This window comes from Phycodurus eques, chromosome 1 (genome assembly GCF_024500275.1).
Source record: "Phycodurus eques isolate BA_2022a chromosome 1, UOR_Pequ_1.1, whole genome shotgun sequence".
NCBI classification, from domain to species: Eukaryota; Metazoa; Chordata; class Actinopteri; order Syngnathiformes; family Syngnathidae; genus Phycodurus; species Phycodurus eques.
The window spans coordinates 22,043,064-22,059,614 of NC_084525.1; the positions used below are offsets into that span (position 1 = coordinate 22,043,064).

General features: G+C 42.2%; 1 protein-coding gene across 1 annotated transcript in view; it reads left to right on the forward strand.

Annotated features, from left to right (window-relative positions):
• Positions 1-16,551, forward strand: part of nlgn4xa (neuroligin 4 X-linked a) — an 89,057-nt gene that overhangs the window by 16,462 nt on the left and 56,044 nt on the right. The window contains exon 2 of the mRNA XM_061683018.1: positions 927-1,591. Coding sequence (XP_061539002.1) covers positions 1,147-1,591 — 445 coding nt within the window. The 5' untranslated portion in view covers positions 927-1,146. The remainder of the gene's footprint in view (positions 1-926; positions 1,592-16,551) is intronic.

The following is a 16,551-nucleotide window of genomic DNA, read 5'->3' on the forward strand; positions in this document are numbered from 1 at the left end:
GGCTTGATGGCATTGTTTTTAACATTTTCTTTGATGTATAAAATAATAAAATCCAATTAAAAAATAAAATAAAATATTTAATATTTAATTATCATAATTTGAAATATAAAAATGAAAAATCTAATTTTGAAATATCCTGTATATGGGAGTAAACTCATGTAATCATTTGATTTCAAAATTACATTTTTGGTGCCTTTCTGTTTCCCCCAATATATTAGTGTATTTGAACGGCTAAATGAGAGTTACTAACGTCGTTCATTTTGTAGGTTTCCCCTTTATGAAGTTCTGTCTGTTAACTTGCATTACTTTACAAGTGGATCTGCCACATCAAATATGGTGGACGCCCTGCACAGTAAAAAGTTAAACCATTACGTGGCCCTGTCTTCGCTAACATGTTCACAAACATATTTTAAATGGTCTAGTTTCCCATTTAAGTCTTCATATTTTCAATAATTTTTATATCTTATCAATTCAGTGCATAGCTAACATGAATATTAGTTCGTATTTGACCAGCTATTGGTGAGTTAAATTGTGAAGTTAGCATAGTTTACCTATGTCTGCAGTGACACATAAAGTTGTGTCTCTCATCTTTGAGCTTCATGTTGCCATTCTCGTTTTCCTGATTTGTTCCAAAACATAATCCTTGAATTGAAATGTAATCATTTTAGGATCTCGCTGCATGATGGGTATTTCATGAGGTGGCCTCATAGCGTAGTGGTGGGTTGCCAGGTTAGCAGCATGCATGACTAAAGAAAGTCAAATGTGTTTAGTTTCCTTTTTGACACATTCTCCAGTGGTGAGCACTACTGGTATTTTATCACAAGTTGTTAGATTTGTGTGAGATATGTAATACATGTTTGTTTGTTAGCATTTGGCATGGTTACAACTAAAACTAATGTCATTCATGTTTTTCCTGTTTATTTCAGGCTCCCATCAAGCTGGAGCTAAGGCAATTGTGTCTAAGATCTCCTTCTCCTGATGTTCGGACCTGAGAAACTCAGGATGGGAAATTCTGAGCAAGCCATGTTGTTTTGCGAGGCCGCTGTCTCCCAGCTTTTAGCCTGAGGAAAGAAGGAGACAAAGGGGCGGTGAGGAACCCGAGTGTGGACTTAAACCACTACAGACTTGGCTCAACACAGCAGGAGCATGTCTGCTTACAGAGGCCCTTCATGGATGGGTTCCACCATGGCTTTCCTGCTGCTCTGGATGGGATTCATGTCCATCTGTGCAGTCACAATCCAGGGTCAACAGTACCCTGTGGTCACCACCAACTATGGAAAGTTGCGAGGAGTGAAAGTGACATTACCCAATGAGATCCTGGGACCAGTGGAACAGTATTTGGGGATCCCATATGCATTGGCCCCAACAGGTGAACGGCGGTTTCAGGCCCCGGAGCCCCCGATGTCCTGGCCGGGCATCAGGAATGCTACTCAGTTTGCTCCCGTTTGTCCTCAGTTTTTGGAAGATCGCTTCCTGCACAATGATATGCTCCCTGTGTGGTTCACAGCCAACTTGGATACACTGGTAACCTATGTGCAGGAGCAGAGCGAAGACTGCCTTTATCTGAACGTCTATGTACCCACTGAGGACGGTAGGTAGAATTTCTGTGGGTGGATTTTCTTTTCATGCCTGTATAAATTCATTTAACTTTACTGAGGCAAAATGGTGGAACTTTTGCTTCCACTACGCAGGAATGATGAACAGCAGACAGTTCTGCCCTGGAGTGTGTAGTGTATATGGGTTAAATTAAAAAAAAAATTAATTTAGGAGAAAAGAATAAGCCAGAAGCGACGCCTGTGTGACTTCCGGTTTAGCGTAATTTTTAAGTTTAATCGTTAAAATCAAACTACCATGTCTCAAAAAGGGGCACAAGGTCACTTTTTATGTGGATAAAATTTAGGGAAAGTGAGGCGAAACCTTTTTCACCTCACTTGAAACTTTTGAAACTGAAACCTTTTTCTCAGTCCATAATCTGAAGGTTGCTACACTTTATGACATTTTGAGATATAAATGAGAAGTTTACTTAAACTCAGAACACACACAAAATATGACCAAAAGTGGAATTTTATAGTATATTTAATGACATCTACAAGGGATCTAGAGGGAAACACACAAAGGGCACAGCAACTGTTCGGGAGGCTTAGCAGCAGGGTTCCACGGAGGCTAGGGAGCAAGATCTCCATCCCCACGGCCCGCGGTTACCGAGCCGTGTGCCCGAACAAAGAAAGGGCAAAGGGGGGAGGGGTAGCCGAAACCAGCCCATGGCTAGCGAGCTGCCAGACAGAACACTTAATAAGTCAGAGGAGAGAAAAAAAACACAGAGAGCCAGAAGGCGGAAGTTAAGCGTTAAATACCCTAGAGGCGGGGCGTGGGCAAGAGGGATTGACGACTTGGAGAAGACCACACCCATTATCTTGAATATAGACTACAAATTTGATAAAATGGGTTTAAAATCATATATTAATATAAAATAACCTCAATTTGGTACTCTCTTTACTCAGAGGTCAAGCATATCAGACTGACTGTTTATACTTTAGTTTTGGCAAATCAACTGCTTATGCTGCAAATCACATTTCATGCTGCTTGGAGTCAAATCAAGACAAACAATTGTCAAAACCTCACGCTTGCACTTGTAAAGTGACACAGACATCAAGGCATGCATTTGGAAAATTTCTGCAGAGTTCGTGAAATATCAAAACAGACATTTATCCTTGGTTAAACATCAAATGAGGGTCCGGTTTTACTTTGTAGTTCCTCTCGACGCCTACGGGTATCGCCTTGTCCTAGCAATTGTTCCTGTTCCCAGACAGGTGGTCCACCGGTGGGAACCTTTGACCTTTGATGCTTGGGAGTTCAGACTTTGAGTGTAGACGTTAATTAGTTTAGGGTCCACGAGGAGGAGTCTCCTCACAGCAGGGCCGCTTGAAAGAATGCATTTTATCTAGGTGGGTGGGTGGGGGTTCTGTCAACTTGGTCAGATTCATTTTATTTAAGTTCTTAATGAAATGATCTTAAATTAGAGTACAACTCAATACAACAAGAACCAATTTATGGAGCCTCGTCTTATGATGCAAGGTGCAGGAACAACAGTGTGCTGGAGGCGCAGAAATACTGGGCAGAGTTTCCTGTCCACCCAGTCCCGTTAATCTTACAATGTTTGAGATAGGATTCAATGGTTTATTAAGACTAATTTACCAACTTCTCCACAAGCAACTACAACCTAAATGTGCTCTTATCCAATTGTTATCATCTATGACCACAGGTCACTAATTCTCTGGTTTGAATTCAGTCACCTTTGTTGGCTGATGTAGCTGCAGGTGTGCTACGCATAACTTCATGTGGGTGGAAGTTGGCGAGCTGGCAGTTCTAGGGGGGCCTGAGATGATTTGTAAAAAGAAGGAAGCCTGTGTGGTCGTCATATTGGACTGCTCTGAAATATACTGATCTATCATTGTTTCAGGTTTTTGCTACTATTGTGTCAGGGAGCTGGTCAAAGCAATGTTTTTAAGATCAGCAGGGAATGACATGTCCATCCTTAGTATATACTGTACAGTAAGTGCTCCCTTCACTGCACATCATCTTTTTTCCCCCCAACCCACCCTGAGATTTGGCCTTTTGTAATAGGCTTTCAGTCAAGGATCAGGATGGGAGCTCTTTTTTTGCCACATCTCAAGTGGACTGACAGATAAGTGACATACATTCTTTATTTGAGTGGAGATTTGAAAGCTAAAGTCCATTTTACAGCCAGTGCCAGTGGCAATGCTAAAATAACTGCTATCACAGGCTGTCACAATAAAAGGCAAAAAGAAAAACCCAAGAAAAAACAAAACACATGCGTGAAGTTATTCCTTTAGGCTGGATTGCAATATAGTTCTATAGTCCCCAATTCTTAATTTGTGTCTGTATCCCTGTATTGCACATGTCAAATGACCCATTTTCAAAAAACCACACATGCAGACATTCAAAATGCAACTGCGACAACACAGGTTGTATTAAGTAACCAATAATACATAATAAGACACATATTAAATGTTGGATACCGTTTAGTTTACCTGGACTTACGCTTTCCCCCACTCATTTGAATGAGAGTAAACAGTAAAACACACATAAGCAAACTCATGCAGGAGCTTCTGTCTACCACGGCTCACGCCCCGACACTCACACACAGACGGCCCGACGTCACACGTCACACAGCAGGCCCCGCCTCTTAAGGGCACATGCATGAACACACTTTTTTTTTGATAAGTTTTATGCTTGCAATTTTTTTGTGGTTTCCAATGTTTATAATGTGTTTAAAATGTGTGTTTAAATATTAACATTAAATATAAATATTTTGCTCTGGAATGCCACTTCACAAACAGCATCATGTTCCAGTCGTGCTCATGATTTATTCAAAGAAAGCTCCTGAACCAAAATTTTTAAAAATAATTCAGGTGTTGAAGCAAGCTGGTCTTTCCATTAAAAAACAACCACCCTTCTTGCACTTTATGGGATAGAGATAAAACCCAGCAGGATCACTAGGTGAGCAAGTGACCACTTTGTGTGATAGATTGCTGTTCTGCCTTTTTTCTTTTTTTGTAGATAACCAACACATTAAGCAATTAGGTCATTTCTTCGGGTGTAATGTCAATGGGTCCACTTTTCATTTTGATTTTAAGTGCTCATTCTCAAACTCATGGCAGTTACTTCTGACCACATATATGCGAGTTGAAAAAATGGATGGATGGATGAATTTGTTGAATTTCTCCCAAAAAGTTTCATTTCTTATCAGCTTCTTTTTAATAACTGACATTCCTATATATGGCTTTCATGTTCCATGTTCTAAAAGCCATCCTCTGTGTTGAAACGACTTTTGGGATGTAGTGGACCAGATGAATCCTCCCGACAATGTTCAGGTCACAGATTTGAGGGTCAGAGTGAGGACCAGCCAAGTGTACATATGAATACAGCTGGTAACTCTGTTGATATTGTAATTATAGTGATATTGCTGGACCATAAAATGACAACAGACATACTAAATTGACAAAACTATTGCGACTAGAGGAAGCAGAAGAAAATACTGTATATGTAGAAGAATCTAGTCCGTGTTCCATCCAGCCCTGCCTCTGATTGATTAATTAATAGATTATACCGTGGTGCCCAAGACTTTTGATTATTGTCTTGGACATAAAGGACTTACTTAACTTGAATATTTTTCACAGAACTCATTATACCAATTTCTGTTAATAGTGGAATAATGCTGCCCATGTAAACATGGGCACTGGCAGGGCTTGTTGCTTTTCATAAGGGCAATCAACTTGCAGGCTTGGCGTGCAGCTATGACAGTTGTAACCTTTAAACATTGGAGAAATCAAAAAAGAATGGAGAAAAAAAAGTTCATTTCTTGTTTTAGTTTCACATTTAAGAATGCAAGGGAAAAGGAAATCCGGCAGTTTTGAACTGCACATGACTGCTCTCCCCATGCACGGCACAGTAAACTCAAACTCAATTCGTGTCTATAAATGTAATTGCACTTTCAAATAAAATCACAATTACATGTTTCCAAATTATACACGTCTTCTTTCATTTGTTTTTATTCTTTCATGTTTTTCCTCAACACTAGGAGTGAACTATCACAGAAAAGGTGCAGATTTCAACAGTAATGATGGTGGCAGTGATCAAGGTATTTTTCTTTTATATTTTTGCCCTCGAAAATAAAAGCCTAACTCCATTGCATGGCGGAAAACCCCTTTCCTACTTAAAGTTGTTTTTCACGCTTAACTTCAAGACAACAACATCGCAGTAAACATCACATCTGACCTGTTTCTGCTGAATAAAATATAGACTAAAAACAGCAGCTCTGCATGTTATTTTGCAATGTCAGATGAAAAAAGAAAAAAGAATAAAGCTCATTTTCTAACCCAGCTCCACCCTGCATGATAATAACACAAAATACAGAGGTGGTTTTGTTTTCGTATTGTTGGGGGATATTTTTTAGTGAAAGGGGAACTTCTTCAGTCGGGAGATGGGCAAGTGCCCAGAAAAGCGCTGACATTTCTGAATTACATTATTATGGACAATTGTTCATTTTTCTTTCTTTCTTTCTTTCTTTCTTTCTTTCTTTCTTTCTTTCCAATCCTCACTGCGCATTCTTCCGCATGGGTTGGCACTAGCAAGGGAAGCTCTGCAGGTTGTGTCAACCGAGAGACTGCCTTTGAGGAGTTGTATACTAGTCATTCAACTTGGCTCGTTTTTAAATTTTTATTATAATTTTTTTTTTTACTTTTGTCATTTTAAACACTTCATCTAGGAAGCCATATTTGAATCTCATGTCCCAAAGCCTACATTTTATGCACCACCATATGGACAAAAGTATCCGGGCAGCTTGTCATTACACCTACCTTCAGGAAATAAGGGTGTCCCTTATTATTCACACAAGGGTAGTGGTTCTCATTCTTTTTACACCAAGTACCACCTAAAAGAATAATTAGCTTCCTAAGTATCACCATAATGACCAACATGCAAATACAGTAGCAGTAAGGTGTTCATCAAAAATGAGAAAGAGGTTTTATTTTTAATTGAATGGTTATTGTGGAATATAATCATAAAAATAAGCACACGACCAGTGTACTTTGTAACGCGTTACTCCAAAAATCCACCATTTTTGGGTAACGCATTACTTTTCCCGGGAAAGTAATTAGACTACAGTTGTTACTTCAGTCTAACAATAGTTACTTTTGCATCATCAATGTCTCTCACCAAACAGTAATTTGTAGCTAGTGAATAAAGCAAAGAGCAGTCCAAGTGTACAGTTCTATTTAACCAAGACCTCTCTTTTTTTCCCACGAATAGAAGAAAGCGATTGGGAAGTGATTGTTGATTCTACAATGCACAGTGACGGTGCAGTACCATAAAAGTGCAAAGAAATGCACAATTTCACTTTCGCCACACTATATGTGTTATTTTCCTGAGTAAAAAGCATATTTGATTTTGGTTACTTTTTTCTTTATAATACAGTTTTACTCGTGTGTTAAACCCGCCATGCGTTGTGGATTAATTATTCATACCGAGTACTCGATCATCCATCGGTCATGGAGGGTAAGGACCGACTCACTGAAGGACTTTACAATACTTAGCTTAAATAATATTTACAATGAAAAGTGAGAACTCTCAACTTCGTCTGTGAGCTTGTTGAACGTGCTGCACGGCTGACGTCACGTAGTAAGAAAAAGGTTTTCTTGCTCTTCGCATCAAAATTACTGTGGTGGGAGCAATGCTGTGTGTGTGTGGGTGTGTGTGTGTGTGTGTGTGTCACTCACTTTCACGTTCACGTACACGGATGCACAAAGGTACGCACACACACACACACACACAGTTGCTTTCATGGACCACAACCAGCATTGTACTGAGAATGGTGTGCTTGTTTACATTTAGGAAATTACTATATTGTGTTGGCATGTCAAGTCTGCACTAAGTTGCTGATTTAATGTGCCTAAACTACACTAACATTTAAGTTATTGCTTCATCTAGATGACATAATTCTGTAACTTGTGTGGCGTACATTACCAAAGAATGGGTACGGTGAAGCTAATGCTATTTTTTGTACTGTGGATAAGTGCCATTCCTGCCACTTGCCAGCTGCCAAAAGTAACTTAGTTATTTTTTTAGTTATTTTCTAAAATCAAGTAATCAGCAAAGTAACTATGTTACTTTTAAGCTCAAGTAATCACTAAAGTAACTAAGTTACTTTTTTCAAGGTAACTGTTGCGACACTGCACACAAGTCAATTTACCCTCGTTTTTGGTGATCTAAAGTCACAACCGAACCCGGCACCTGACAACAACGGGCCTTAGGAGGAAGCCTAGGTAGTTAGACAGACGGCACTGCCCTATTCACTAGTATCAATATCAAAAGTGCCAATAGCAGGGCACATATAAACAAACACCCATTGGCAATCACTTTTATACCTACGGGCAATTAAGAGTCTTCAGTTAACCTCCCATGGATGTTTTTGGGATTTGGGAGGAAACCAGAGTACCCGGAGAAAACCCACACAGGCACGGGGAGAGCATGCAAACTCCCTACAGGTGAGACCTGATTTGAACCCGGGTCCTCAGAACTGTGAGGCAGATGTGCTAACCAGTTGCCCACCGTGCCGTCAACTAACATTTTTAACATTACTAACATGTCTATGACAGACTTTCAAAGTATCTAACTGTCGGACAATTATAAAATGAATGCAACCACTAATGTAAGTACACTACAGTAAAACATAACAAGCTTATACATATATCAACCTTTGTCAACAAGTGGCAAGCGTATGGTGAGTGGTGTTGCAAGAAGCTAATGCAGCAGCATAGAGTTGATATAAAAAGTCTACCCACCCCTGTTCCAATGCCTGTTTTTTTGTTTTTTTATATATAAAGAAAATATTTTTTCTTTTTTTTCTTTTTTTTTTTTAAATGATCCAAGATCATTTAAAAAAAAAATCAATCATTTAAAAACGTTTTCCCAAATTTAATGTGAGCTTTAACCTGTATTAATCAATTGGAAAAAAAATAATTAGAGAGGAAATTAAACAATAAACAACTGAGGTAATGTGGTTGCACAATTGTGCAGACCCTCTTAGCACAAGGGGATGTGACTGTGTTCAGAATTAACAACATCAAATTCAAACTCATGTTTAACTCATTGACTGCCAGCCTTCCCAGTTAACATGCATATTTGACTTCTGAAGCCATCAATGGCAGTGAATGTGTTAATGTGAGTCAGCAGACACATGCCACCATTTAATGTGCTTCTGAGTAACTCCAAATAACTGTCCCGACTTAAGCCGCAAGCCATGGTCCACAGAGAGTGTCTAGTAAAAAGGTACTAAACAATTTATAAGGCATTATAAATTGTGTTCTGTTATTGGACTTCTGTGCTCATCACGGATTGTCCATAATGAACACCATGTTCAAACATAAGAGTGTCCACATGTGCACTTGGCACCAGGGCACCCTAGGTCGCAGTTCGATGATCGACTTTGTGGTCATGTCATCTGACTTGCGGCCGCATGTCTTGGACACTCGGGCAAAGAGAGGGGCGGAGCTGTCAACTGATCACCACCTGGTGGTGAGTTGGCTCCGATAGTGGGGCAAGATGCCCGTCCGACCTGGCAGGCCCAAACGTATAGTGAGGGTCTGCTGGGAACGTCTGGCAGAATCCCCTGTCAGAAGGACTTTCAACTCCTACCTCCAACAGCACTTTGCTCATGTTCCGGGGGAGGCGGTGGACATTGCGTCCGAGTGTTCCGGAGCTGTGGCCGTAAGGTGGTAGGTGCCTGTCGTGGCGGCAATCTCCGAACCCGTTGGTGGACACCATTGGTGAGGGATGCCATCAAGCTCCTATCGGGCCTTTTTGGTCTGTGGGTCTCCTGAGGCAGCTGATGGGTACCGGCTGGCTAAGCGGAATGCAGCTTTGGTGGTCGCTGAAGCAAAAACTCCGGCATAAGAGGAGTTCGGTGAGGCCATGGAGAAAGACTTCCGGACGGCTTTGAGGAAATTCTGGTCCACCATCCGGAACGTTGTGAGTCGGAGTGGCGAATACTTCCTCAACTCCACCGACACGCCTTCCCATGAGGAATCAGAGTCTGAGTTCTCTGAGGCAGGCTGTCCTATCTCTGGGGTTGAGGTCACTAAGGTGGTTAAAAAGCTCCTTGGTGGCAAGGCCCCGGGAGTGAATGAGATTCGCCCGGACTTTCTAAAGGCTCTGGATGTTGTGGGGCTGTCCTGGTTGACACACCTCTGCAACATCGCGTGGACATCGGGGACAATGCCTCTGGATTGGCAGACTGGGGTGGCAGTCCCCCTTTTTAAGAAAGGGGATTGGGGGGGTCTACCAACTACAGGGAAATCACACTCCTCAGCCTCCCTGGTAAGGTTTATTCGAGGATGCCGGAGAGGATCGTCCGTCTGGAAGTCAAATCGCAGATTCAGGAGGAGCAGTGTGGTTTTCGTCCTGGCCATGGAACAGTGGACCAGCTCTACACACTCAGCAGGGTCCTCGAGGGTGCATGGGAGTTTGCCCAACCAGTCTACATGTATTTTGTGGACTTGGAGAAGGCGTTCGGTTCGATACCCCATACTACTTCGGGAGTAGAAACCAACCGAACCGCCTGATATGGGCTGTTTGGTCCCCGTACGACCTGTGTCAGAGTTTGGTCCGCATTGCCGGCAGTAAGTCGGGCTCGTTTCCGGTGAGGGTTGGACTCCACCAAGGCTGGCCTTTGTCAGCGATTCTGTTCATAACTTTTATGGACAGAATTTTTTGGCGCAGCCGAGGCGTAGAGGGGTCCAGTTTGGTGTCCTCAGAATTGCATCATTTGCGTCATATTTAGGAATCGATTGTTCAAGCAGTTGGACTAAAACATCGACATGCTATAGAAAATGCTTCCCTTTCATTCATTTTGAATAAAAAACAAAAAAAACATAGAAGGACACCAGTTCCTTGAGCTTTAAATCATTCTGCAACACATTCCAGGATGAGGGTGCAGAGGATCCAAAAGCCCTTCTCCCAATTTCCGTCTAAGTGTTTGGAACAGAGAGCATAAAGAGGTCCTGAGAACACAACGAATACTGTCCGGTACTTCTCTGTCTGATAAAAACACATGGTAGGAGGGAAGCAGAGCAAGAATTGCTTTATAAATAAAGGTGTACCAGTGAATGAGCCTGCGGGTCACAAATGCAAGCTGTCCAAACCGAGAGTACAACTCACAAGGGTGACACCTCCAAATACCAGTCAATGTTTACCTCTTGATGTCAGGAGAAACTTAATCGAGCATTTGAACCTTTTTGGGGGTTAATCAGAGGTATTTTAAATGGTGGCAGTTGTGTGCGGACTCCCATTTAACATGAGTTTAAATGTGAACACACATCCCAGTTATAAGAGGGTGTGCACACCTTTTTTTAACTTCTTCTGAAAATATTTATTTATTTTTAACACTTGAGTTGTACATGTTATACATCACATTAATTGTAGAAAAAGTTATGAAATTATGTGGCATTTGAATTAGGGGTGTGTAAACCTTTTATATCCACTGTACATCTCTGCTCGTGCTCTTGCTTGTCAAACAGCACAGATAGGACTAAACCGCGTGTCACATGTCACAGAATATCCTCCTACCAAAATAAAACCTGTGATAGCACTAAAGATCACTTAACAGAAACAACACTTCTGTTTAATTGTGCTGCTGCGCCGTAGATCATCTCCAAATGACGTGGCACTGAAACGCTTGGTAAAGCTGGACAAAAGTATGTGGACAATGCTTCTGCGAAGAATGTGAGTCCTTCAAATGTTTTATGAGGTGTTCCTGCTGAATTTAAGACCACAAAGCAGACAAAACAAAAAACTGCATTATTGTGTTTGTCTAATTGCTGAAAGTGGAGAACGGAGTTTTTGCATACGTTATTCAATGTTATGCCTTTTAATGCCTTTTATGGTTGTGATTAAAGGTGAGCCTACACCTTTTTGATTGTGATTAAGGGTATTTGCAATACTAAGCAAAAGTCAGTAGTAATAAACATATTAATCCACAAAGGGTCCATATTCAGTCACCCTTTTATCTTACATCCATTAAATACACAACCGCTTCAATAGCGAAGATCCATTTATGAGTGCTGGGTTACACCCACTGCCTATTTAGTTGTGCATGTTTTATTGCCTGTCAGTGGCAGAAGAACAGAATTAGCATAAATAGAAATCTCACTTATTGGAATACTCATGCACGTGACACAGGCCGGTCATAATGTTGATGTGATAACCTCCGGCCTGTCATCAGATGAGGGATTTAGGAAGATAAATTGAGCCAGTGTCTGAGGAGAGGAAGAAAATTGAGTGATGTGTGTCGGTGATTATACAAGCATGTCACACAAAATACAAATACTTTATATAATGATTATGTTGGGCAATCGTGATCCTTTGTAGTCCGAAGGGCTTTGTACCAGTCGGAAGATCCAGTACATTTTATTTTGTCTTATTGATGACAATGACACATTCTGTTATAATACAGAGTGTAGAAAAAGACAGAAAAAACACATCCTGATGTTATGATATGTAAAATAATTCAAATACATTGATTAAAATGCAGTCTATAGCTTTCCTAACAATAGCATTTTATTTCATTTTCAACCTTATAACACTTTTAATACTGCATTATGACCACTTCTTCTTAGCGGGACTAACAGCAACGGGTCAGAAAGACCTGGGGCCTCATTTATCATGTACGTGTATGCGTAGAAGTGAATGTAAAGCGTAGTTACGAACAACTCCACGCAAAGTACGGGATTTATCAACTTGGACTTATGCGTGGCAATGTGCATAAATTTACACAGCTCTGACCATGTGTACACACAAAATCCCTGCAGGATCTTTGGCCTTTTGGACATTTCAGCGGAAGATTGGAGACATGTGAGACACCATCACCAACAAGAGGAAATTAAACAAGGGTCTCCCAAACATATCGGAGCCGTATAACGACATATCGCCAGTAATGCTTGCAATACGGGTATAATCCATAATTACTTGTACTTCCCCCAGTTGACTAAAGATAATTCTCATCTGTTGGCCGTGACATCTTTTTTCGGCATTGAGTTTGATGTCAAAGCATTTATTTTGACTGCATGCTCTTTTCTCTGATCGATACAATTAACAGCAGCAGTTAAATTACTCCATGTGTCCCACATCTTTTTTTCCCATGAATTAAGACCGCTGCTTAACTTGCCTGGAGACTAATTGGCGACCTGATAGCGAATCGACTCTCCACTGGTTGCGGAGACGCCTCTGTGTGGTCTTCTGGAGTCTCCCAGAGATGAGCCAGTTCACCACGGAGTCGCGGTAAAATCGAACATGCTCGATTTCATCGGAGACCTTTTGGCGACTCCTCTATATGTTCACAACAGAGAAAAATCTTTACGTAGCTCAATGTCACAAAACTGCACTCAATCTTCAACAAAATGTATGCGAACATCTCTACTAATGGCCACTTCTGCCTCGGAAAATATGGATTTTATGGACGTTAAAGCGATGTTCCCAATAGAGGACTGTACCGGTGTCTGTGCTTCGCCGGCTGGGCACGGAGCAAGCACAGCACGCACATACACACACGCACACAGACACACACACACAATATACACGATACATTTATTAAAAGAATATATATATAGATAAATATATATATAGTACTGTATATAGGCCTATATCAGCGACATCTGGGCGATTCATCAGCCAGGGCTGTCTCGGCGACGTCTCCAGCAGTGAGATAGGCCCTTAATTGTTCCAAACAGTACTGTTTGGTTTCTGTAACCCATAAAGCGAAATTACAAATGGTTTACATTTCCACTTCTCAGTTGCTCAATCAATGTCAGTCTCGCTGAGATATTCATTTCCTCCGCCCACTTTTTTTGAGAGGAAACTCCATGCCCACATTCTTAAAGAGAGTGTTGCTGACATAGAGCATATGGTCAATTGGAGGCATTTCTCCATGAAAATGAGCTTCAGCATACGCAAGCTTGACAGTTTAGAACAGGTGGGATTTATCAACACACATTACGTACAGGTGTGCATGCCACAGGTGCCTGGCCCACGTTTGATACATATTGATTTTTTGTACGTACACACATTCTACATTTTAGTTGTACAAACAAATTCACTCTTTGATAAATGAGGTCCCTGGAGATGCTTACCACCAAGATGTTTCCACTATCTGCTGAGGGTGGTTACTACCTTTTTCAGCAAGATGGTGCATGGCCGCACTGGCATCTCACTGTCGAGGATTTTTACAAACCCCCAATTCCTGCAACTTTGGATGAGCTGAAAAATTGCACCAACTCCAACCAAAGCAATACTGATGATTGCTCTGCATAGGCCGCAGAGAGTCTGAACAGAGCTAAACTATGGACGAGTTGCATCAGGTCCGTGACGTAGTTCCAATCTTGCAAGTGATTGGAAAATTTGTTTCCGGTTAACTTCCCACTCCATTCATAACAGCGAGAAAATTACTTCTTCTTTTCCTTTCGGCTTTTCCCTTTAGGGGTCGCCAGAGCGCGTCATCCTTTTCCATGTAAGCCTATCTCCTGCATCCTCCTCTCAAACACCAACTGCCCTCATGTCTTCCCTCACGACATCCATCAACCTTCTCTTTGGTCTTCCTCTTGCCTGGCAGCTCTATCCTCATCATCCTACCAATATACTCACTATTTCTCCTCTGGACGTGTCCAAACAATCGAAGACAGCTCTCTCTAACTTTGTCTCCAAAACATCGAACGTTGGCTGTCCCTCTGATGAGCTCATTTCTAATTTTATCCAACCTGGTCACTCCGAGAGCGAACCTCAACATCTTCATTTCCGCCACCTCCAGCTCTGCTTCCTGTTGTCTCTTCATTGCCACTGTCTCTAATCCGTACATGATGGCTGGCATCACCACTGTTTTATAAACTTTGCCCTTCATCCTAGCAGAGACTCTTCTGTCACATAACACACCTGCCACCTTCCTCCACCCATTCCAACCTGCTTGGACCTATTTATTCACTTCCTGACCAAAAATAAAATCTATATAAAATATCCCATAATGACACAGTAAAAACATATTTTCAGACATTTGTGTACATTTATAAAAGATGTAAACATGTAAACATAATATGTACATAAGCATTCACACCCTTTGCTATGACACTCAAATTTAAGCTCAGTTGCATCTGATTTCCACTGCTCATCCTTGAGATGCTTCTACAACTTGTATGGAGTCCACGTGTGGTAAATTCAGTTGATTGAACATAATTTGGAATGGCACACTCCTGTCTATATAAGGTCTCATAGATGGCCGTGCATATCAGAGCAGAAACCAAGCAATGAAGTCTAAGAAATTGTCTGCAGACCTCCGAGACCGGATTGTCTCAAAGGCACAAATCTGGGGAAGGATACAAAAGAATTTCAGCAGCATTTAATATCCTGAAAAGCAGTGTGGTCTCCATTATTCGGAAATGGAAAAAGTTTGGAACCACTAGGACCCTTCCTAGATCTGGCCGTCAGACCAAGCTGACTAACCGAGGAAGAAGAGCCTTAGCCAGAGAGGTGAACAAGAACCCTATGGTCACTAAAGAGGCGCTCCAGTGTTCCCTTGCGGGGATAAGCGAACCATCCAGAAAGTCAACCATTGCTAACACACTCAACCAATCAGGCCTTTATGGTAGAGTGGCCAGACGGAAGCCACTTCTAAAATGCACATGGCAGCCCGCTTGAAGTTTGCCTAAAGGCATCCTAAGACCTGCAGAAACAAAATTCTCTGGTCTGATGAAACCAAAATATAACTTTTTGGCCTGAATTGCAAGGGTCATATCTGGACCTATATCATACCTCGCTAACCATCCCTAGTGTGAATCATGGTGGTGGCAGCATCATGCTGTGGGGCTATTTTTCTGCTGCAGGAACTGGGCGACTAGTCCGCATAGAGGGTAAGATGACAGCTGCCAAATATAGAGAAATTCTTCAAGAGAACTTGCTCCAGAGTGCTCTGGAACTCAGACTAGGGACTCAGGGACTCAGAACAAAATGATGAGACAGGTGGCCTCACAGTTTGAAGTTCTTATGAAAATGATTCAGAAGAAGGAACCAGTTGGCACAACACCTGATACCACCACGGTACCAATGTTTTCATGTGAAGCAGGTACCATGCAACCAACTGCCAACTCCGCTGCTGTCTGCCCACAGCTCTCTCGACCGGAGAGGTTCTCTGGGGATTCTGGGAGTATTAAGCCGTTCATCACTCAGTGCGAACTTAGAGCTGCAGGCAGCTGCCTTCCCTACCGAGCGGGCAAAAATCGCTTTCGTCATTTCCCACCTGACTGGCCGTGTGGTGGCGTGGGCTACTGCTGAATGGAGCCGGAATTCCGCCGCGTGTCATTTGAGGGCTTTTTTCGTAAAGACTATGGAGCAAATTTTCGAGTTTTCCACACCAGATTGTGAGACAGCTCGCTCCCTTGTCACCTTACACCAAGGCAAGAGCAGGATTTCAGATTACGTGATCGAGTTTCGCATTCTAGCAGCTTAGAGTCAGTAGAATAATAGGGCACTGCTCGATGCATTCTTTCAAGGACTATCCCCTGCCGTCAAGGATCATTTGGTCCCGCTAGACCTGCCGACCGACTTGGACACTCTCATCGCTCTCGCCATAAAAATCGACAAGAGGCTTTTGGATCGCGAGCTGGACGGAGTTCGGCGGAGGGCTGCATCACCGCGCACTTGGAGGACGAGCCTCGGTGACCAGCCAAACCAAGGCAGATCCCCTGTTTCCGGTCTCAATCCACTGGCTAGCGTCACCACGGATGAACCCATGCAACTGGGCAGTGCCGTCTCTCCCCTGAGGAACGTCATGCCGGCTGAGGGAAGGGCGGTGCTTCTACTGCGGGCAGTTGGGTCATTCCGTGAGCAACTGTCACATCAAGGTTGCCGGTGTCGGTACCTAGGGCACGGGAGCGGAGAGTCTAAATTTCATTAAGGAAGACCCTACCCGGGTTCTTCCTAAAGTGACACTAT